Genomic DNA, 17,996 nt, shown 5'->3' with positions numbered 1-17,996 from the left:
GCAGCGGCGCAGCCCCCGCGTCTCTGGCTCTGCGGAGCGACTCCGAACCCCGGCAGGCAGCGAGGAGGAGGGGGTTTCTCCGAGGGCAGGGCATGGGGTGAGGAGGCCGGCAAGGAGGATGAAAGGGAGGTGGATCCCGGGTAAGACGAAGGCCCTCCGGGACCTGCGGATCCCTGACAAACCGCGGGGGAAGCCGCCCTGGTCGTTGGCGGTTTAGGGACGGAAGGCACTAAAGCGCTTCGGAAGTGACCATGAATGCGAGCGTGTAATCAAGTCACCGTGCAAATCGGGCAAGCCATGAGGCCGGCACATCCACGGCTGCGAACCCTGGCCCCGAAGGGGGTCCGGCCAGAGTCTGAGGCAGAGGTGTCTCCCAGAGCAAGCCAGTGTGAGGGGGACAGCGAAGAAGGAGGCGCGAACGCGATCCTCCAAGCAAATTGATTCCAAAACCACGCACAGGACACGCAGCGACGAGCTCCCACCCGGCCACCCCCAGCGTGGGGCGTCCCTCACCCGGGGAGTGGTGGGTGGCAGAAGTTGAGTTCTCTCACCGCCCTCGGCGCACTTGAGGGCCAGGACCGTGCCGCTGAGCACAAGCGGGGCGCGGCCCAGCTTTGCCGCGCGCCGGGGAGGCCCCCCAGCCAACATGAGTTACACCGGCGATTACGTGCTTTCGGTGAGAACACCGAGTGACGATCTGTTGCTTCCCCTGAGGTGGCTACAAAGAAAGGAAGCCGGGGAGGGAGGGGGGAGAAAAAAGGAAAGGGGGGGGGGAGGCCCGGACTAGCTCGCAGCTTGTCAATTTCAACATCGGGTCACATGACCAGCACCTCCCTGCTAAGGATGGGGATAGATTTCCACGTCAGCTTACGTCTCCAAATTTCTACTTCACGGATCCGCTTCAAAGAGGCAGCTGCAGTGGAGAATCATGTTAAGCTCGGCTACTGCGGAGAGCCCAAGGTAGCCCAATGATGGATTTTGATGAGCGTGGTCCCTGCTCCTCTAACATGTATTTGCCAAGTTGTACTTACTACGTCTCGGGTCCAGATTTCTCCAGCCTCCCTTCTTTTCTGCCCCAGACCCCGTCTTCGCGCCCAATGACATACTCCTACTCTTCCAACCTGCCCCAGGTCCAACCCGTGCGCGAAGTGACCTTCAGAGAGTACGCCATTGAGCCCGCCACTAAATGGCACCCCCGCGGCAATCTGGCCCACTGCTACTCCGCGGAGGAGCTCGTGCACAGAGACTGCCTGCAGGCGCCCAGCGCGGCCGGCGTGCCTGGCGACGTGCTGGCCAAGAGCTCGGCCAACGTCTACCACCACCCCACCCCCGCCGTCTCGTCCAATTTCTATAGCACCGTGGGCAGGAACGGCGTCCTGCCGCAGGCTTTCGACCAGTTTTTCGAGACGGCCTACGGCAACCCGGAAAACCTCGCCTCCTCGGACTACCCCGGGGACAAGAGCGCGGAGAAGGGGCCCCCGGCGGCCGCGGCGACCTCGGCGGCGGCGGCGGCAGCGGCCACGGGCACGCCGGCAACTTCAAGTTCGGACAGCGGCGCCGGCGGCTGCCGGGAGGCGGCGGCTGCGGCGGCGGCGGAGGAAAAGGAGCGGCGGCGGCGCCCCGAGAGCAGCAGCAGCCCCGAGTCGTCTTCCGGCCACACTGAGGACAAGGCCGGCGGCTCCAGTACGTATAAAGGCAGCGCCCTGCGCTTTATGAAAGGGGAGTTGGAAATCTAGCGCAGCACCGCTGTTAAATTTTTATATGCTGTTTTATAAGCATATAAGGTTTATGAAGGGCCTTTAGGTTTCCCCCAACAAAACTTTGTTATAAAAGGCGGGATCACGTGGCGAGTGCTGAAATTGGCCGTGAAATACCCACCGGCCAAGGCATGCCTGCGAAAAAAAAAAAAAAAAAAAAGAAGAAGAAGAAAAGAAAGAAAGAAAGAAAGAAAGAAAGAAAGAAAGAAAGAAAGAAAGAAAGAAAGAAAGAAAGCCTCCCTTTCCCCCCTTTTTCCCTTCTCAGCTCCCAAAGCCCGGCAGCTCGACCCCGCTCGGGGCCAGCTTGGGGCTGGGGAGCCGGAGGTGGGCGCCTGTAAATTCCCCCTGCAAGGGCTCCAGGAGCCTTTGATAGCGAGGTAATCCGGAGATTTTTATAAAAGCCATGTGTTTCACTGGGTCTCCAGTCCCGACCGGGATTCAAAGGCATCGCTGTTTAACGATGGCGCTAGGAGCGTGTTTAACAGATAAAATAGCCCGCTTAGCTCGAGCAATATATTAAATGAAACAAATTAACCCAAAGTTGGCCTTTTTGTCCAAAGGAAGCCATTTTCCTCTGGCGCGGTGGCAATTAGGTGCCGCCTCTGTCCAACTGTTATTCACAATTGTGATTCAATCTGTCAAAAGCGGGATTTTTTTCTTTATGTCTGGTGAAGTTTTATCGAAAAGGGGAGCAGCTGTGGGAAAGCCCTCTTCCCTCCACTCTACCTAAAACAGCAGCCCTGCCCTAACTCGGGCCCAGGATGGCTGTGTGGTCTTGGTGCTCAGAGAAGGCCCAGGAGAGGGGGCTTCCACTGCCATCTCCTGACCTCGCCGAAGCCAGGAGGTTGGCCGTGGAGGCAGGAGCTGGTGGCCAGGACTCAGGCTGACAAAGAACCAGCAGCTGGCCCAGATGTTAACGAGGGGAAAGACTAGGGCTGGGGTCGCCTTTACTGCCTCGGAACCGGCCGCCCAGGTGCTGGAAGGTGAAATGTCCCCCGGCAGCTGTTTATTTAGTCTGGCCCGGCTGCAGGCAGTCAGCAACCCCCACTCTGTGGCTTTGAAAGCAGCCTCCGCAGCACAAACTCTCCTGTTGCTGTGAGGATCCCTCCTTTCTGCTCTGGAGGCAGTGTAAGCAGCCTCCCTGGGGGCCTATCTAGGGAGCTGGCTTTTATCTGGGGCTGAGACTCCGCCTGCAGCCTGTCCCCAGCCCGCAGTAGGAGCCTGAAGGTAGTAGGGGCCTGGGGAGACCTTGATGGGGCTCCCGCAGGGCCTCCGGTCCCTGGGGTCAGCTCTTTTCCTCCACTTGGGGCTCTGGGATGGTTTGCAGCCCCCACACCTGGCTCACTCCCTGCCTCTTTCTCCCTCCACAGGTGGCCAACGCACCCGAAAGAAGCGCTGCCCCTATACCAAGTACCAGATCCGGGAGCTGGAGCGGGAGTTCTTCTTCAGTGTGTACATCAACAAAGAGAAGCGCCTGCAGCTGTCTCGCATGCTCAACCTCACCGACCGTCAAGTCAAAATCTGGTTTCAGAACAGGAGAATGAAGGAAAAAAAAATTAACAGAGACCGTTTACAGTATTACTCGGCCAACCCGCTCCTCTAAGGCTCCAGCCAGCTGGAATTGTGTGGGGGGCTTCATGAGATTATATGCAGATTTTGCCCTTGACAAGGTCAAGGCACATGGTGACTTTTGAAGAAAGGATGTGTGCAAGAGAGGGGCCGTTACAGGCATAGAGCCCCCAAGGAGGCAGCCTGGGACTCTCGGGCATCTGTGGTTAAGATTCCTAACAATAATTGAATTCGAAGAGTTGTGCATCAACTAGAATGAATGGTTTGGGACCCCTGGTGGTTCGCTCTTGGAGACTGCTGGAGCTTCGGGCTGGGTGTGGTCTCCATCAGGGACTGGGCTCCCTGCCAGGCCCTCTGGAGATCGACCCCCGCCCAGGACCCTCCACATGGAGGCTGCCCACCCCCAGGAACCCTGCATCAACTAGCTATTCAATCTCCAAATACAGTTCAGCTTGGGGACAGGAGCAGGAAGAAAGGGGAAGATTCCTAGATGTCCGTAATGGGGCTGCTTTCCAAAGCCAATGTGAAAGACGACTGGACTAAGAGGTGATAGGAGGCGGGAGACTGCTGCTGATCCTTGAGGGAAAAACAAACAAACGAAAAAACAATCTACCATTCCAGGTGGCATTAGTGGGTCTCCACCCCTCCTAGCCACTCACTGCACTCGCTGTCTCAGGCCTGAGCTTCTAGCAGTTGCCTTCTGCAGCCCATCTAGCTTTTCCCACCAATAAGGGGTCTTCATCGTGCTCCGCCACGCAGGCCTAAAGTCTGGTTGCCGAGCAGACTACTCCCTGAGGTAGAAGACATCAAAAAACTAAGAGGCTGCACCCAGGCCGCTGGCCCCGGGATCTCTGCAGGAAACGCTTCTGGACTGCGGCAGCTTGGCAGAGTCTCTGCCATGCTTAATCGAAGCTTGGATTTGCTCAGTGGAGGAGCAGGCTGGACAGTGGTCCCCAGCTATGAGGGACTCAAGACCACCAAAGCACCCGATTCCGGAGCCACACTCTGCCCTTCAATGCCCCAGAACTGAGCTTGGAAGCTTCCTGTGACCTTCCAAGAGCTCAAGAGTGATTTGGAATTATTTTAAAAGATAAATATTATATTATATATATATATATTTCCCTGCAGGAACCAAAGCAAATTTTAAAAGATGCAATGTAGAGGGGGGAAAGATGAAGAAAATATTTAAAGGCTCTATCTGTTTACAATGTTCCACGGTTAAACTCACTCACTGCTAAGAATATTTGAATGTACGCTTCATACAGGGATGGTGTTCAAAAGACTTGTAAATAAAGGAACCATAACCTATTTTGTTTGAATACTTTTTTGTTTGTTTGCCATTAGTTGATTTCCTTTGGACTGTTGGAGTGGGCGGGAAGGGTGTTGGGAACGGTCTTTTTAATTTCTTGCAATATTTGTTAAGTGTTGGGTTTGCTCTGAGGTCGTTCGGCCCAGCAGTGTCTGGGGACCTCAGCTGAGAAAGCCAGGACCCCTCCCATTGAATCTTCTCTGCCTTCCTGTGTTAAGAAGTTTCTGGTCGCTTTGTTTGTAACAAGAGTGTTGGCCTGTCCTCCATTCTCACCAACTGCGTATGTCACAGCATGTATACAGGCGACAGGGCACAAGGAAAATAAAGACTGTGGAAACTTGAGTATTGGGTCCTGGTGTGACATTCCTCTCCTTGCTCACCTTTTACTGCCAAATGTCTACCATCCAACACCACCCCCACCAGGAAAGGGGCAGGTCATCAAGCCCCTGAGAGACTGGGGAGGTGACTTAGTCAGGATTTAGCTCCAAGGGAAGCCTGGCTTAGGAAGTCAAAGTGACTGGCCAGGTCCTTTGGGGGAATGGGGTCCCAGGAAAAGGGTTTCTCAGGACCAGGAATATGAAGTTTCGTCCTCTGACTGACCTTGGGAAGAAACCTCGGGGCTTAAGGTGGCCAATGGGTCTCATCCCAGGCTGGACTCCCTCACCTCAGGACTAGCAGTACTGAAGTGGAACCACTCTAGGGTGCCCTGGGGAACCCTTCAGCAAGAAAGAGACCCGTCTGGGTACAAAGAGCAGACTCTCAGGAGTCTCTAAGGGCACTTTCTCCCCAGCTCCCAGCTGAGGCTGCCTTTTCCCTTTGGGGAAAGAAAGATGCCTGTTTCCTCTTTGTTTCCTGCCTTTGAACTTCTGCCTTAAATTTGGACATCACCCATAACCTTGAGGGGCAGGGCAGAAAGACCAGAGCCTTTTGTTGCCACCCCACCTCCACCCCACCCTCTCCCTAGCCACCCAGGCAGAGCCAGAGCAGCAGAGATCAAACTGGGAGAGAGGCCCCAGACCCCAGACCCCGCTTTGTTTATTTGTTTGTGTGTTTGGATAACTGGCTCCACTGGGGAAACCCAGCTGAAAGGGGAGTGGGACAGACACCCCAGATGAATGTCTAGGTTGACAGACACAGAGGTGAACAAGGACTCTCTTGGGGGGCAGGCAGGGGGTGGGAGCAGGGAAGCCCAGGGTTTAAGGGAAGACTTCCTTTGAGACAGTTAAAGATTAACCAAAGTCTCGCAAGTTGCTAGAGAGAGTCTAGACAGGAGGACTGCTCTCGGGCGGGCGGCAAGCGGGCGCGGGTTTGATTTCTGAGCCCTATAAAAGCCCATCCTCCGATGGCTGTGACAATGTGGTCGTAAACCCTTCTCGAGCCGGCCAATTTGCATATTTGGAATGCGCCACTATAAACCCGGCTGGGGTTTTGCAGCAATTTCTTAGATGTAAAAGTGAGATCTCTTCAGCAGCGGTCTGGGCACATTTTCTCCCTCTGTCTCTTCCTGGAGCTTGCTTCCCTCTCCCGGCTCGGGCTCGAGTTCGGGCACGGCCTAGGCATTCATCCACCGCGAGATGGCGCACTTCCGATCAATGTCAAAGCCGCCAGGGAGCCGGGAACCCCAGCGCGATTCTTGGCCTTTGTTTGCTTCTGATACTAAGAGCAGCACGTTACATTATTTCACTGTCCCGCTCCCCTTCGTATAAAAAAGGGGGGGGGCTCACCTTCAAGAAGTGGTTGGTGTTGTAATTTAAAGCAACGCGCCTTCTCTAGATTTCGCAGGCGTCGCCGCGCGGAGAAGCCCGCTGTCCCTTGGCAGTGATTTCGGAAATGTGTCAAGGTAAGAGGCCATAGGTTTAGCAATTTCAAACTGGCTGGGGAGGGAGTGGGAAGGTGGCTGATGTCTGAGCAGGGCTGAGCAAAGTGGCTGAGTTTGCGAGCTCCTGGTTGACGGTATAGGTGCTCAGCCCACCCCACCCCCAACCTCGCCCATCGCTCCCTAAGGATGGAAAAGCAAAGGAAGGCCTAAGTGGAAAAGCTGACGATTTAAGCTCTCTGCGCCAGCTGAAAACTCAAGGCGATCTTTCGATTTTGTAAAAATATTCATAATGGAATGAACCAGGGATGGAGGGGGGGGGGCATCGGAGCAAAGGGTCCCGCCTGGACTGGGGTAGGGAGTTGTGGTGGCGACAAAAAAGAGTTGGCGGTACTGGGGAAAACAAAGTTTCTATTGGAAACAATGAGGTGATCAGTAATCGTGGCGGCTGCTTATTCCCTGGGGCAGATGTCGGGGTGGTCGCTAGTTTCTAACTAGGTGCGGCCTCTAGGTCTATCCAGCAGCCTGGGGAAAACCTTTGTTCTGAAAGAGGCCGATTCAGAAAAGTCGCATTTGATTTTCGAGGCTTCCAGGGAAGTCTGTATTGCTTTTTTTTTTTTTTTTTTTTTTTTTTTTGGAATCTAGCGCTATAAGCCTGGCTGGCGTTTTGCAGCAATTTCTTAAATGTAAAAATGAGACCTTTTGCTTATTTTGCAAATATGCAAAAACTGTACTAGCAAATATCTATATATTTTCAAAAGCAGGCACTGAGAATAAACTCTGATCAACCTATCCCTCCATCAAAGTCGTCATAAAACAAGTTTTAAATAATCATTTCACTTACATGTTGGAGGCCAGATTCAAATACCCTTTTCTTATATTTAAATCTTTACTCCAATATGTTTTCATTGGTTTATTGAAATGGTCATTCCCCCCCCACCCCAAATATACAGTGTGTGGGTGTATAAGCTACCAAACGGCTTATTCCACCAGCCTGGCATTTACTCCAGCCCTAGGCGAATGTCAGAGAAAGTAGATGCTACCCGTGTTTGCGTGCATGTGTGTGTAAATTTTCCCTATTAAAGCCACTAGTCTTTGTTGGGCACAAGTTCCCAAACTCTGCTAGAACAGAGCAACCAAGGAGTGGGCGCCCACATAGTGCTCTCTGCAGCCTTCGTCTTCGCTAAAATCCCAGAGCCGCCTCGAGTTTCAAAGCCAGAGGCAGTTTATGATGGACAAAACTAAGGATATTGCGATTTAGGGGGTGTGTGAAAAGGCCCCAACACTTCCCTCATCAGGAGAGAAGGGCCAGCTCAGTGGTTGGGTTTAGAAAAAAAAATTTTAAGTGGGTTGTTTAAGGATGGATTGCACCTGATTGATTCAAAGCAAACACATCAGCTATCCCTGGAAATGTTGACATTTTCAAAGATGATCAGGAAAAGAACATCATTGCTTTCAAAAAAAATTTCCTAACTCTGCAGTAAATGCATGAATCAGAGAAGTCCAGAATTTTTGTTAAAGCCGGATATGTGGAAGGAGCGTTTATTTTTCTACTATGGGGTCGAAGCCCAACGCCACCTCCAGTCAGATAATTCTGAGCCCCCAAAGCACTGATACCAACCTCCACATACAAATTGTTTACTAGCGGTCTCAGTCTCAGTACCTAGTATTTTAAACAGAATTTTTGGGGGTAGTAACAGTTTATTATTTCTCCTCGTTCATAAGGGCCTTCTTGGGTGGAGGAATCCACTATCCAGTGAACTGCATCATAATCCTTGCCAAACGGCTTATTCCACCAGCCTGGCGTTTACTCCGGCTTCAAAGCCATGGGGAAGGGTCTGTTATTACCCAAGTAGAAATGGGTAATATTACTCCTAAATATAAACGTGGGCCCTGGTGGCTTTCACATAACTCTGCACAGGCCTGGTTGAAGCAAGCAGGCACCGACCATTTTAGGTCAAAGGCATCCCGAGGGCGAGAGAGAAATTCAGCAACTGGGAGGGAGGGCAAAAGGCAGAGAAGGCAAGAAGGCAAATGGGCGAGAGGGAGATGTGTCTAGAAGCCGACCCTTCCTGCAATTGAATCGCTTTTCTTAATCTCTTGGAGTGGGAAATCTGGGGAAAACCTAGGCGATCAATAAATGGAATATTCCATAAAGGAAGCTAACACCTCCGGTGTTATGGTCTGGGGAATGTGGGGCCTCGGGGGCGGCTGGGGATGCTGAGAGCTTGGAGGCCGACTGAGAGGATTTAACCGGAGCTTCTGCTATGTGGATACCTTCCCATCCGAACCAGCGGCAGGAGACCAGTCTGTGTCCCTCGCATCCTCACACGCTCTTTTTCTGAGCAGCAAGCCCAGATGCGAGTGAGGCAGCGTTCCTGGCCCAGAGAGGGGCTCCCGCATGGGTTCACACACTCTTTTTCTTGTTTTAAAGCAAGAAACAGCACAGACTCAATATCCTATTTGGTTTATTGAGAGGGGCGGACGGGGGTAGATGAGGGAGAAAACATCTGGCTCTCCCCAAAGGTCGATGAAGACCCAAGTGCCAATGCCATGGTCCGGGAGCCGGCAGCGGACCATCCACCTACTCTGCTCCGCAGCCGAGGGGTCTTCTTGTAGCAAATGCAGTACCAAGCTGACTTCTGTATCTTGGGCTGGCGCGTGCACGCTCTTGGATCCCATCCAGCCTAGAAGCCCATTTGGCCACCCTACAGGGTCCTAACCAGACAGGGCCTGAGCTGCATATAGCAAGGCACCAGGCTTGTCTTCCAATAAAATTGACAGGGCGGCTGAATTCCCCAAGAGTCCTGGAACATTCTGGAGGGCCTTCTCAGCTTTGAGGCATCTGTGAACTCTTTTTAAATGATGGATCAAATTGTGGGAATGCACAGATGTGCATTTTTCATAGGTTAAGATGCAGAACTTGGCCTTAGATTTTCCAAAGGGGCCTTAACGTTCAAAAAGGTTAAGAAAGGTTTAGATCATTGTCTTTCACTTTATTTTCTTAGCCTCCACTATCTCAAGCATTCTGTCTTACGGCCACAGGCCCTTTCCAACCTGTGGCCTGGGAAGTTGGTTTCCGCGTTTAGTCTAAAGAAGCATCAAGTCCCGGTCCACTGGCCTGCTGAGGCTCATGTTCTCAAGGAACTCTCTCTCCTGTTCTTGGGTCCTACCTTCCACTTGGCAGATCTTTCTTGAGAGGTATGGACGGTGCTGAGGGGCAAAGCCCCCTTCTCAGCAGTCCTCAGCTTCGTGGCCTTCCCAAATAGCACTGCTGAGCACAACAGTCCCCATCAGTTCCACCCTCCTGGCAAGGCGAGCTGGGTAAGGACCGGGCCCATCCGGGGAAGGGTCCTAGGCTTCAGTGCTCTGAAATTTTTTGGTACTCAAGTTTGTTGGCCTCATGGGCCTAGCCAGGTTAGAATTTGCCTTGGCCTTGCGCATAAGAGCAATGAGGACAGCAAAGGGCAGCTCCTAATCCTGTGCAGAGACCCGACTCCGTTTCGCTGCGTCGCTGCTGCAGCCTCAAGACCCCGTCAAACTGTAGAGAACTGGCTTTCTCATGCTTTCTCCTCTCGCTTTCTCTCTTTCCCTCTGTTCACTCTCTCTCTCTCTCCTCTCTCTTTCTCTTTCCCTTCTCTCTGCCCCAGATGCTTGGTTCACAGAGTCAGTAATCTCCAGGCACAGTGGTGGAAGTGGCTGGAGCACAGCGCAAGCAACGGCGCAGCCTCCCGGGCTCCGCTCAGGGCAGCTGAGGCTGGCAGAGACCGCAACAGCTAGCCAGCCCTGGGGCTCTGTCGCAGCTCTCCCGTGCGCTCTCTCTGGGGCCTCTCAGGCTTTGCTTCCTCCTCCGACTGGGTTTGTACTGGGAGGAACAAGGCCAAGTGCCTGGCAAATCACCCAGGATGCCAGGGTCTTTCCTCGCTGCGTGCAGAGACCTGAGCAGTCTGCTTCCTGGGATCCTGGTGTGCAGTAGCTCCAGTCAAGGCCTCTTCAGGAGCTGGAGCTGGTGGGGCGGGCAGGCCTGGGGCATCCTGGAGAGCTGTAGCCCCCAGGCCAGGGGCAAGGCCGCGACCTCCTGGGCTCCACTGGATCCGGCTGGGCAGAAAAGGTCACGTTTCCTGAAACATATATGAGGCCCACACTTGGGGGCTAGTGCCCTGTGCCGGCCATTTCCAGTTGACTAAGAGTGTGTCCTTATGGCCAGAGGAGAAGGGGTCTGCTGAGCAAAGAGCCTGGCCTCCAAAGTTCCTATAACTGGGCCAAGAGCCCAGCCCGGCCTCGCAGGGGACGGATTTCCTCACCGCGGGCCTCGTTAAAATGCACACACCATGGGAGTGAGGACTGCTCCAGCCGGCGGGTTTGGAGGGGAGGGAGAGAGAGGGGAGGGGACGGAGAGGCAGGAGTGTGGTGACACTGGTTCTTGTCATAGCCTGTGGGAGCATGCAAATGCCAAGGGTAAAGGGAGAACTGGAGAATGTGTGGCAGAGGTGTCCATTGGCCGCCCACCCCCCTCAGCCGACCCCTTCAGGTCTTCGCCCAGAGCAAGCCATAGCCCCAGAAGACCAACATTTCTTTCACTTCCCTGAAAAGGCTTGAAGCTTGGAGCCTGCTAGGGTGATGGGGCTGTGGAGTGCCTAGACCTGGCCCTCACCTCAGAGCAGGGGTGGGGTAATTTTTCAGCCAAGGTTGCCAGTTGCTTCCACCACCACCACTCATGCCAGCCCACCAAGGCACACCAGAGGCAAAGCCCCCAACTGGATCAACTGACTGGCAGAGGAGAGTATAGTGGGGCTGAGAAACCCGAGCATTGCTGTTTGGGGAAAATTCTGTGTGGGGTACAAGAAAGAAGGGAAATTGTCAGCTTCCAGTCTGCTCTGGATTTCGGACACTCTGAGGGACCTGGTGGCCTTAGGACCAGGTCCGTCACTTTTGGGAGACAGCTCCAGGTACAGAGCTAAATGGGAAGAGCTTGAGGCCCTGACAGGACCCCTCAGTGTACCGAGGGCTAGTGGCTGACTCTGAAATAAGGATGGGGAGCACCCCAGGCAGGCCGCGGTGCGCACTATAAACATCCCACTTATTAACTACGCAGGGCCCAAGGGCCTTTCAAACAGACCCCAAAAGAGGGCCACGTCCGGGCATTGGCTGAACGAGCTCAAGGGCCAGGTCGCCCATCAGCCTCGTTGGGGCAGCCCTCGCAGCTCCTGGCCTTTGGGCTGAGGTATCGGGCGTGCGTCTCGCGGCCCATCAATACAGATTACATATTTATATCAATCGCGGGCTCGGAGGGCGCCCTCCGAGAGCGCCCCGCGCCTACGAAATCAAACTGGGAGTGGTCGCGCGGAAACTCTAGCTCAGGATTGGCTGCGGGCGCCCGCCGTGGTGCGGGGGGATTGCTAATCGTATTCAGCATGTTTTGCACAAGAAATGTCAGCCAGAAAGGGCTATCTGCTCCCTTCGCCAAATTATCCCACAACAATGTCATGCTCGGAGAGCCCCGCCGCGAACTCTTTTTTGGTGGACTCGCTCATCAGCTCGGGCAGAGGAGAGGCTGGCGGGGGCGGCGGCGGCTCGGGGGGCGGCGGCGGCTACTACGCCCACGGCGGGGTCTACCTGCCGCCGGCCGCCGACCTGTCCTACGGGCTGCAGAGCTGCGGGCTTTTCCCGGCTCTGGGAGGCAAGCGCAATGAGGCGGCATCGCCAGGCGGCGGCGGCGGCGGCAACGGGGGCCTGGGTCCCGGGACGCACGGCTACGCGCCCGCGCCCATAGACCTGTGGCTGGAGGCGCCCAGGTCGTGCCGCATGGAGCCGCCCGAGGGGCCGCCGCCGCCGCCACAGCCGCAGCAGCAGCAGCAGCCGCCCCCTCCACAGCCAACCCAGCCCCAGCCGCAGGCCACTGCGTGCTCTTTCGCGCAGAACATCAAAGAGGAAAGCTCCTACTGCCTCTACGACTCCGCGGACAAATGCCCCAAAGGCTCGGCAGCCGCTGCCGAGCTGGCCCCCTTCTCGAGGGGCCCGCCACCCGATGGCTGCTCCCTGGGCACCTCCAGCGGGGTGCCCGTGCCTGGCTACTTTCGCCTCTCCCAGGCCTATGGCACGGCCAAGGGCTACGGCAGCGGCGGCGGCGCGCAGCAGCTCGGCGCCGGCCCGTTCCCTGCTCAGCCCCCCGGGCGAGGCTTCGACCCGCCACCCGTGCTCGCCTCCGGCTCGGCGGATGCAGCCCGGAAGGAGCGAGCCCTAGATTCGCCGCCGCCCCCGACTCTGGCTTGCGGTGGCGGCGGCGGGGGCTCGCAGGGCGATGAGGAGGCGCACGCGTCGTCCTCGGCCGCCGAGGAGCTCTCCCCGGCCCCTTCCGAGAGCAGCAAAGCCTCGCCGGAGAAGGACTCCCTGGGTAAGCAAGGCGCGCTGAAGGGCCTCAGGCGGGCAGACAGGCAGGCCGACCCAGAGAAGGGAAGGAGCAGAGAGCCAGGAGTCCGCGCAGCAGCCGGCTGGCCTTGGCCCGAGCTGCAGGCAGGCTGACCTTGTGAACTTGCTTTTTAATATTTGGGCGTGGGGATGCAGTAAAAATTCATGTCCAGCTTAGAGCCCCACACCAAGACGTCCTCCGCGCTGGCCTCAGCTCACCCCGACTGGGGGCGAGGACAACGGCGAGCAGCCCGCCTCTGATGCATGCCCTTCTCCGTGGGCCAGAGCACCCTCGACCGTGGTCTGGGCCCAGCCTGCGAGGCGCGGCCCACGCTGGGGGAGGGGAGGGAGGGAAAGTGGCTCGCCCGCAGATAGCACGGATGTTTGTAAGGCATCCAAAATAAGCAGCCGCCAGCACCAATAAATAAGCCCATTAACCGGCGAAGTTCGAGTTTACGATCCCCCAAGCTTTTTTCAAAGTTGCTGGAGGGGCGGGAATCCTCCTTGCGGGTAGAAGAAAAGGCAGATCCCGCCCGGACGCCGGGGCCCTGAGCTGAGCCTCAAACAGGGGCCGTTTCGCTTCCCCTGGAGCTCAGAATCGCCCAGACTGCATGTTCCTGGCTCCTGGAGAGATGTCAGGGCGGGCCCTTGACCCCGAATAAATTTTTCGGGCCTTCCCCATGTCCCAACTGTGTCCTTCTCTCTCTCCTCAACCGGCCTTGGGCCTTGGAGTGAGACACCGCCATGCTGTTCGCCCCCCAAGTAAGCACCCCAGCTTCCATCCTGGGGGGCTGCAGGAAATGCTTGTCTGCTTGGGGCCAGAAGCAAAGAAAAAATAAGGCGTTAAGTTCAAGATATACAGCTTCCCAGGCCGTTCATTCTGAGAGCACCTGGCAGCTTTGTGTTAAAACAGGTGTTTAGGAAAAGGCAAAGGGAAATTTAAATTGGGAGGGTAGGTGTAGATTGGAGGCCCACTGGATTTTGCACACGCCTTTTTAAGGCACATGCCTTTTTTCCTGGGCAAGCGAAAGGGGGCACAATTCTCTTTACGTGACTTAGGGCACCTCTCTCATGACAGAGGCCACCCAAATTCACCCCTGCAGGCAGTCCACAGAGCCTAGATTTAACCTCCCTCTCTTTATTCTCTTAAATGCCAGGCAATTCCAAAGGCGAAAATGCGGCCAACTGGCTCACTGCAAAGAGTGGCCGGAAGAAGCGTTGCCCCTACACGAAGCACCAGACGCTGGAGCTGGAGAAGGAGTTTCTGTTCAACATGTACCTTACTCGAGAGCGGCGCCTAGAGATCAGCCGCAGTGTCCACCTCACGGACAGACAAGTGAAAATCTGGTTTCAGAACCGCAGGATGAAACTGAAGAAAATGAACCGAGAGAACCGGATCCGGGAGCTCACAGCCAACTTTAATTTTTCCTGATGAAACTCCAGGCAATGCCGTTTTTTTGGGTTTGTTTTTGTTTTTGTTGCTGTTTTTGTTGCTCTTCCAGAGAGCCGTTCTCCTCCCTCTGTCTTCAGCCTCTGCCCAGGAACTCGCACCTGTGCGGGGAGCCCCGTTCCTCCCTCCCACACTCCCCATCTCCCTGGCCATTACATCTGTGCAGGGCTGGTTTGTTCTGACGTTTTGTTTGTCTGTTTGCTAGGTGCTGGTTTATTTGTTGTTTTCTGGGGGAAAAAGCCATATCGCTCTAAAATTCTATATAGATAAATATTATCCTAAGTGTCAAGTGGTGACTGAGATGGTTTGCTGTCTCAGGATTCCACTGCTCAAGATGGCCCCTGTCATCCCGGTGGAGCTGGTTTCCTGCGGGGGCCCCTGGGCAAATCTAGCCCGGAAGGCTGAGGTCCCATTGTAGGCGCTGAGGTGTCTGGCCTGAGGTCAGTGGTGCAAGGAGCTGCCACCGGGCTGCCCGGCCTGGAGTGTTGGGCTGTGTTTAATCAGGGGATATAGGCCCCAGGGTTTCTTTTTTCTTTCTTCCTTGGCAAAGAGAAGGGCTTATGGGCATGGACGTACAGGTTGGCAAAAGGGCTTGACTTTGGCTGATTGGAAAATCGAGAGTTAGAAAGATGAATTTTTCCTTCCTCTGTAAGATATCCCAGCTATAAAAGAAAAGGAAAAAAAAAAAAAAAAAAAGAATGACCAGGACAAGGAAACTTCTCTTCCAGATTGTGTAAGGTCTTGCACTGCAGGACTAAATTATTTCCCTTACCTCTGAATTTCCATATCCTCTGGCTGTAGATAAATAATCTAATGTAGTTTTATTTATACCTGCAGATTTAGTGGATTTGTTATCATTAAATAATTGTTACCACTGGTAACGCAGGACAAGCACACCACAATTCTCCCTATCTTGTGGAGGGTTTTTTCCTTCCCACTTTTTTCTTTTCTTTTCTTTTTTTTTTTCTTTCCAAAATTCATGGAAGCCGAGGAGGGCTGGGGCAAGCAGAATAGACAAGAAAAGGGAGACATTGTTTGGGTTTCCTTTATACTGTGAAGTTACATGCATAAAAGGGTCAAACCTGTAGGTGCAGAAAAAGAAAAAAAACTATAAATGCAAATCTGTATAAATGTCTATTATTTTGAAAAACTGCCAATCTTGTTTTATGCAAATGCATTCTACGTTATTATAAATGTTAGTTCTAGCTCTATTTACTTCTAATCTTAAATCAGAATAAATTAATATTGTAATGCTGCTGTGCGTGGAAAAAAAGACGATGTTTATGTTCTTATAGAAGAATAAAAGCTGTGGAATGAAGCTTTTTAATTTTACCTCTTTTTTTGACTTATCTTCACCTTCCACTTTATCCCGTCCACCACTTTTACAACAGGAGGACTAGCCCTCACCCCCTGCAATTACTTTAGGCATCTATTTAAATATTACCTAGACAGTCGTAATTTGTCTGGGCCCTATGGCCCTGGTGCCGTAAGGTTTGTCGGCTTTTGTTCGGTTTTATGACTTGCTAGTATATCTGGATTGTGGCTGTCTTGGACCGGTGGTTTCAGTTGAGAGGGGAGCTGCATTAGACAGAGGAAGCCAAACAGGATTTCTTTCGGGAGCCCCAGGGAAGCTCGCAGAGGCTGGTTATTTTGTGGGTCCCCTGGTCCTAGATAACCCCCAGCCTAGGAATCCGGGGAGCAGGCTGGGCCCAGGACGCGTCACTAGCGTCCACGCAGCGGTGAGGTAGACCGCTGCTGGGCTGCCCGGGGGTCCCCTCCCCCAGCACGGCCTCCCCCACCTGGTCGCCCTCCGCGGGGCCACGCGTTTCCTGCTCGCGGGAGGTGGGGGTGGGGGCGGCAGTAGGGGGAGGGGGCGCGGGAGCGCGCGCCCGGGCTGGCTGCCTGGCAGGGAGGGAGAGAGGGGGAGAGCGAGCCGTGGGGAGCGAGCGCAGGAGGCCGAGACCAGACAGGGAGCCGGGCTCCGGGCTGTCCCTGGCGCTTTGGAGTCGCCCAGGGCTGCCGCCTCTCGGCGCCAACTTGCTGAGCTGCAAGATTTGGGAAACCAGCACGCACCCTGCTCGTTCTCTGTTCTCGTTTTCTCCCCTCCTTCCATTTTCCTCTCTCTCCTTTGCCTTCCTTCCCTCCCTCTCCTAGGTTTACCTTACTGGGCCGGTGGCTTCTCCCTTCGTGATGCCTTAGCGGTAGCCCGGAACACGCAGTGGCAGCGGAGGGCGCAGGTTGGCGAGGGACCGGGCCGGGCGCGATCACAGGGTTCTCCCTTGGCGGCGGCGGTGGCAGTGGCGGCGGCCGTGGCGGCAGCAGCAGCCGGCGAGGCAGCCCCGTGCGGGCAGCACCAGAACTGGTCGGTGATTTAGGTAGTTTCCTGTTGTTGGGATCCACCTTTCTCTCGACAGCACGACACTGCCTTCATTACTTCAGTTGAAATCGTCTCCAGGTACCTGTGTGCGGGGGCCGGACCGGGCCAGGCGGGGCATCCAGGCTCTGGTCGTGCCAGGCCTGCGGTGGCAACCTCGGCTTTCCCTGCGCAGGAGCCTCGTCCTTGCCTCCTTCTCAGCGCTTTGCCAGGCTGCTGGCCTCACCCCCCGACCCCCACTTGGCCCTGAGCAGGTATGATCAGGTTAGCTGCTCCTTAGCAGACGCCGGGGGCGTGGTAGGAATTCTGGGCCCCGGGCCATTCAAGGTCAGGGGCGCACGCTTCCAGCCTGGGCCTTCCCGCTCCAGGTCTGTCCCTGGCCAGGGACCCCGCCATTCTCCTACATGGCGGGGACACCATCAGCCCCAATCCAGGATAGGAGATAAGGAAAGATTTCTTTGTCAGTGGAGACTCGGTCTAATCCAGAAGAGACAGCGCAGACAGGGACTGGGATACTGGCCTGGTCACTTACCCTTTTCTCTGCAAGCTCTTTCTGCTCACAGGAGTTGCCTTGGACGCTTTTCTTCCTTCTTTCTTTCCTTCCCGCCTTTCTTCCTGGTTTTTTTCCCCCCTTTCTTCTTTTCTTTACTCCTTCATTCTTTTCCCCCTTCTCTTTATTTTTGTTTCGTCCTCAGTCTCTCTGTGCCCAGTTTTCTATCTCTACCTCCTTTCCTCCCCAACTCTTCCTTCTGGGGGACCCAGGGCTAGCTTGAGAAGAGCCTGGAGGGGGTCTTATTTTCCTGCGGGCGTTCAAGTCGAATCTGGTGAGGAAGAACTCGCGCGGGCGGCTGTCGAGGGCTGTGGATCTGGGCCTGGTGTGCCGCTGCGCTGACAAGGCCTCGGTTACGATCACGACCGGATGGCGGCGGCCTTGCGTTCCTACGCCGCGAGTCAGCAGCAACAGCAGAGGAGATCCCATTTGTGGGCATTCGCGGCATTTTCGTGTGCCCACACTGGGGGCAAGGAGGGCTTCGCCAGCCTTACTGGGGGCCCGAGGCTGGGACCTAGGCAGAGGCTCAGCCAGGCTCGGTGGAGTCTGGCCACAGAGAGAGATTTCCAGGAAGCTTCCTCGACTCTCCCGGCCCTGCCGATCTCAGCTCAGGCTTTTAACTGCCATAACAGAGTCCCGCTAAGGCAAAGATTGGCTGGCTGCTTGCTAGCCAGTAGCTTCTGTCAGGTTCAGAGTATGTTAGATATGGCATCTTCGTGCGGACGATTGCTGGAGAAGGGGAACTTCCAGAGCCAGCCTGTTT

General features: G+C 54.9%; 2 protein-coding genes and 1 long non-coding RNA gene across 7 annotated transcripts; 2 read left to right on the top strand and 1 right to left on the bottom strand.

Annotated features, from left to right (window-relative positions):
• Positions 1-904: 904 nt before the first annotated feature.
• On the top strand, positions 905-4,977 carry HOXA11 (homeobox A11). The gene is made up of 2 exons (XM_011361698.2): positions 905-1,683; positions 3,128-4,977. Exons 1-2 carry the CDS (start codon positions 969-971, stop codon positions 3,358-3,360), a joined length of 948 nt encoding a protein of 315 aa, XP_011360000.1. The 5' UTR covers positions 905-968; the 3' UTR covers positions 3,361-4,977.
• Positions 4,978-10,853: 5,876 nt separating this feature from the next.
• Positions 10,854-15,005, top strand: HOXA10 (homeobox A10). 2 transcript variants are annotated; one of them, XM_023531511.1, is made up of 3 exons: positions 10,857-12,152; positions 12,279-12,845; positions 14,017-15,005. In XM_023531511.1, the coding sequence occupies exons 1-3, from the start codon at positions 11,882-11,884 to the stop codon at positions 14,289-14,291; spliced, it is 1,113 nt and encodes a 370-aa protein (XP_023387279.1). In that variant the 5' UTR covers positions 10,857-11,881; the 3' UTR covers positions 14,292-15,005. The 2 variants fall into 2 exon arrangements, with proteins under 2 accessions (XP_011359998.1, XP_023387279.1); XM_011361696.2 differs by having other exon boundaries at positions 10,854-12,845.
• LOC105293179 lies at positions 14,257-16,607 on the bottom strand. 4 transcript variants are annotated; one of them, XR_895965.2, is made up of 3 exons: positions 16,470-16,607; positions 15,754-15,887; positions 14,257-15,391 (listed from the first exon to the last, which is right to left on the bottom strand). It is a non-coding gene; the product is annotated as an uncharacterized LOC105293179 (long non-coding RNA). The 4 variants fall into 4 exon arrangements; XR_895966.2 differs by lacking the exon at positions 15,754-15,887; XR_002780787.1 differs by lacking the exon at positions 16,470-16,607 and having other exon boundaries at positions 15,754-16,171.
• Between the last annotated feature and the right edge of the window lie 1,389 nt (positions 16,608-17,996).

The sequence above is a fragment of the Pteropus vampyrus genome, unplaced genomic scaffold, assembly GCF_000151845.1.
Source record: "Pteropus vampyrus isolate Shadow unplaced genomic scaffold, Pvam_2.0 Scaffold69, whole genome shotgun sequence".
Classification (NCBI taxonomy): Eukaryota; Metazoa; Chordata; class Mammalia; order Chiroptera; family Pteropodidae; genus Pteropus; species Pteropus vampyrus.
Note: the sequence above shows the minus strand (reverse complement) of the source record. Positions and strands in the feature narration are given on the sequence as shown.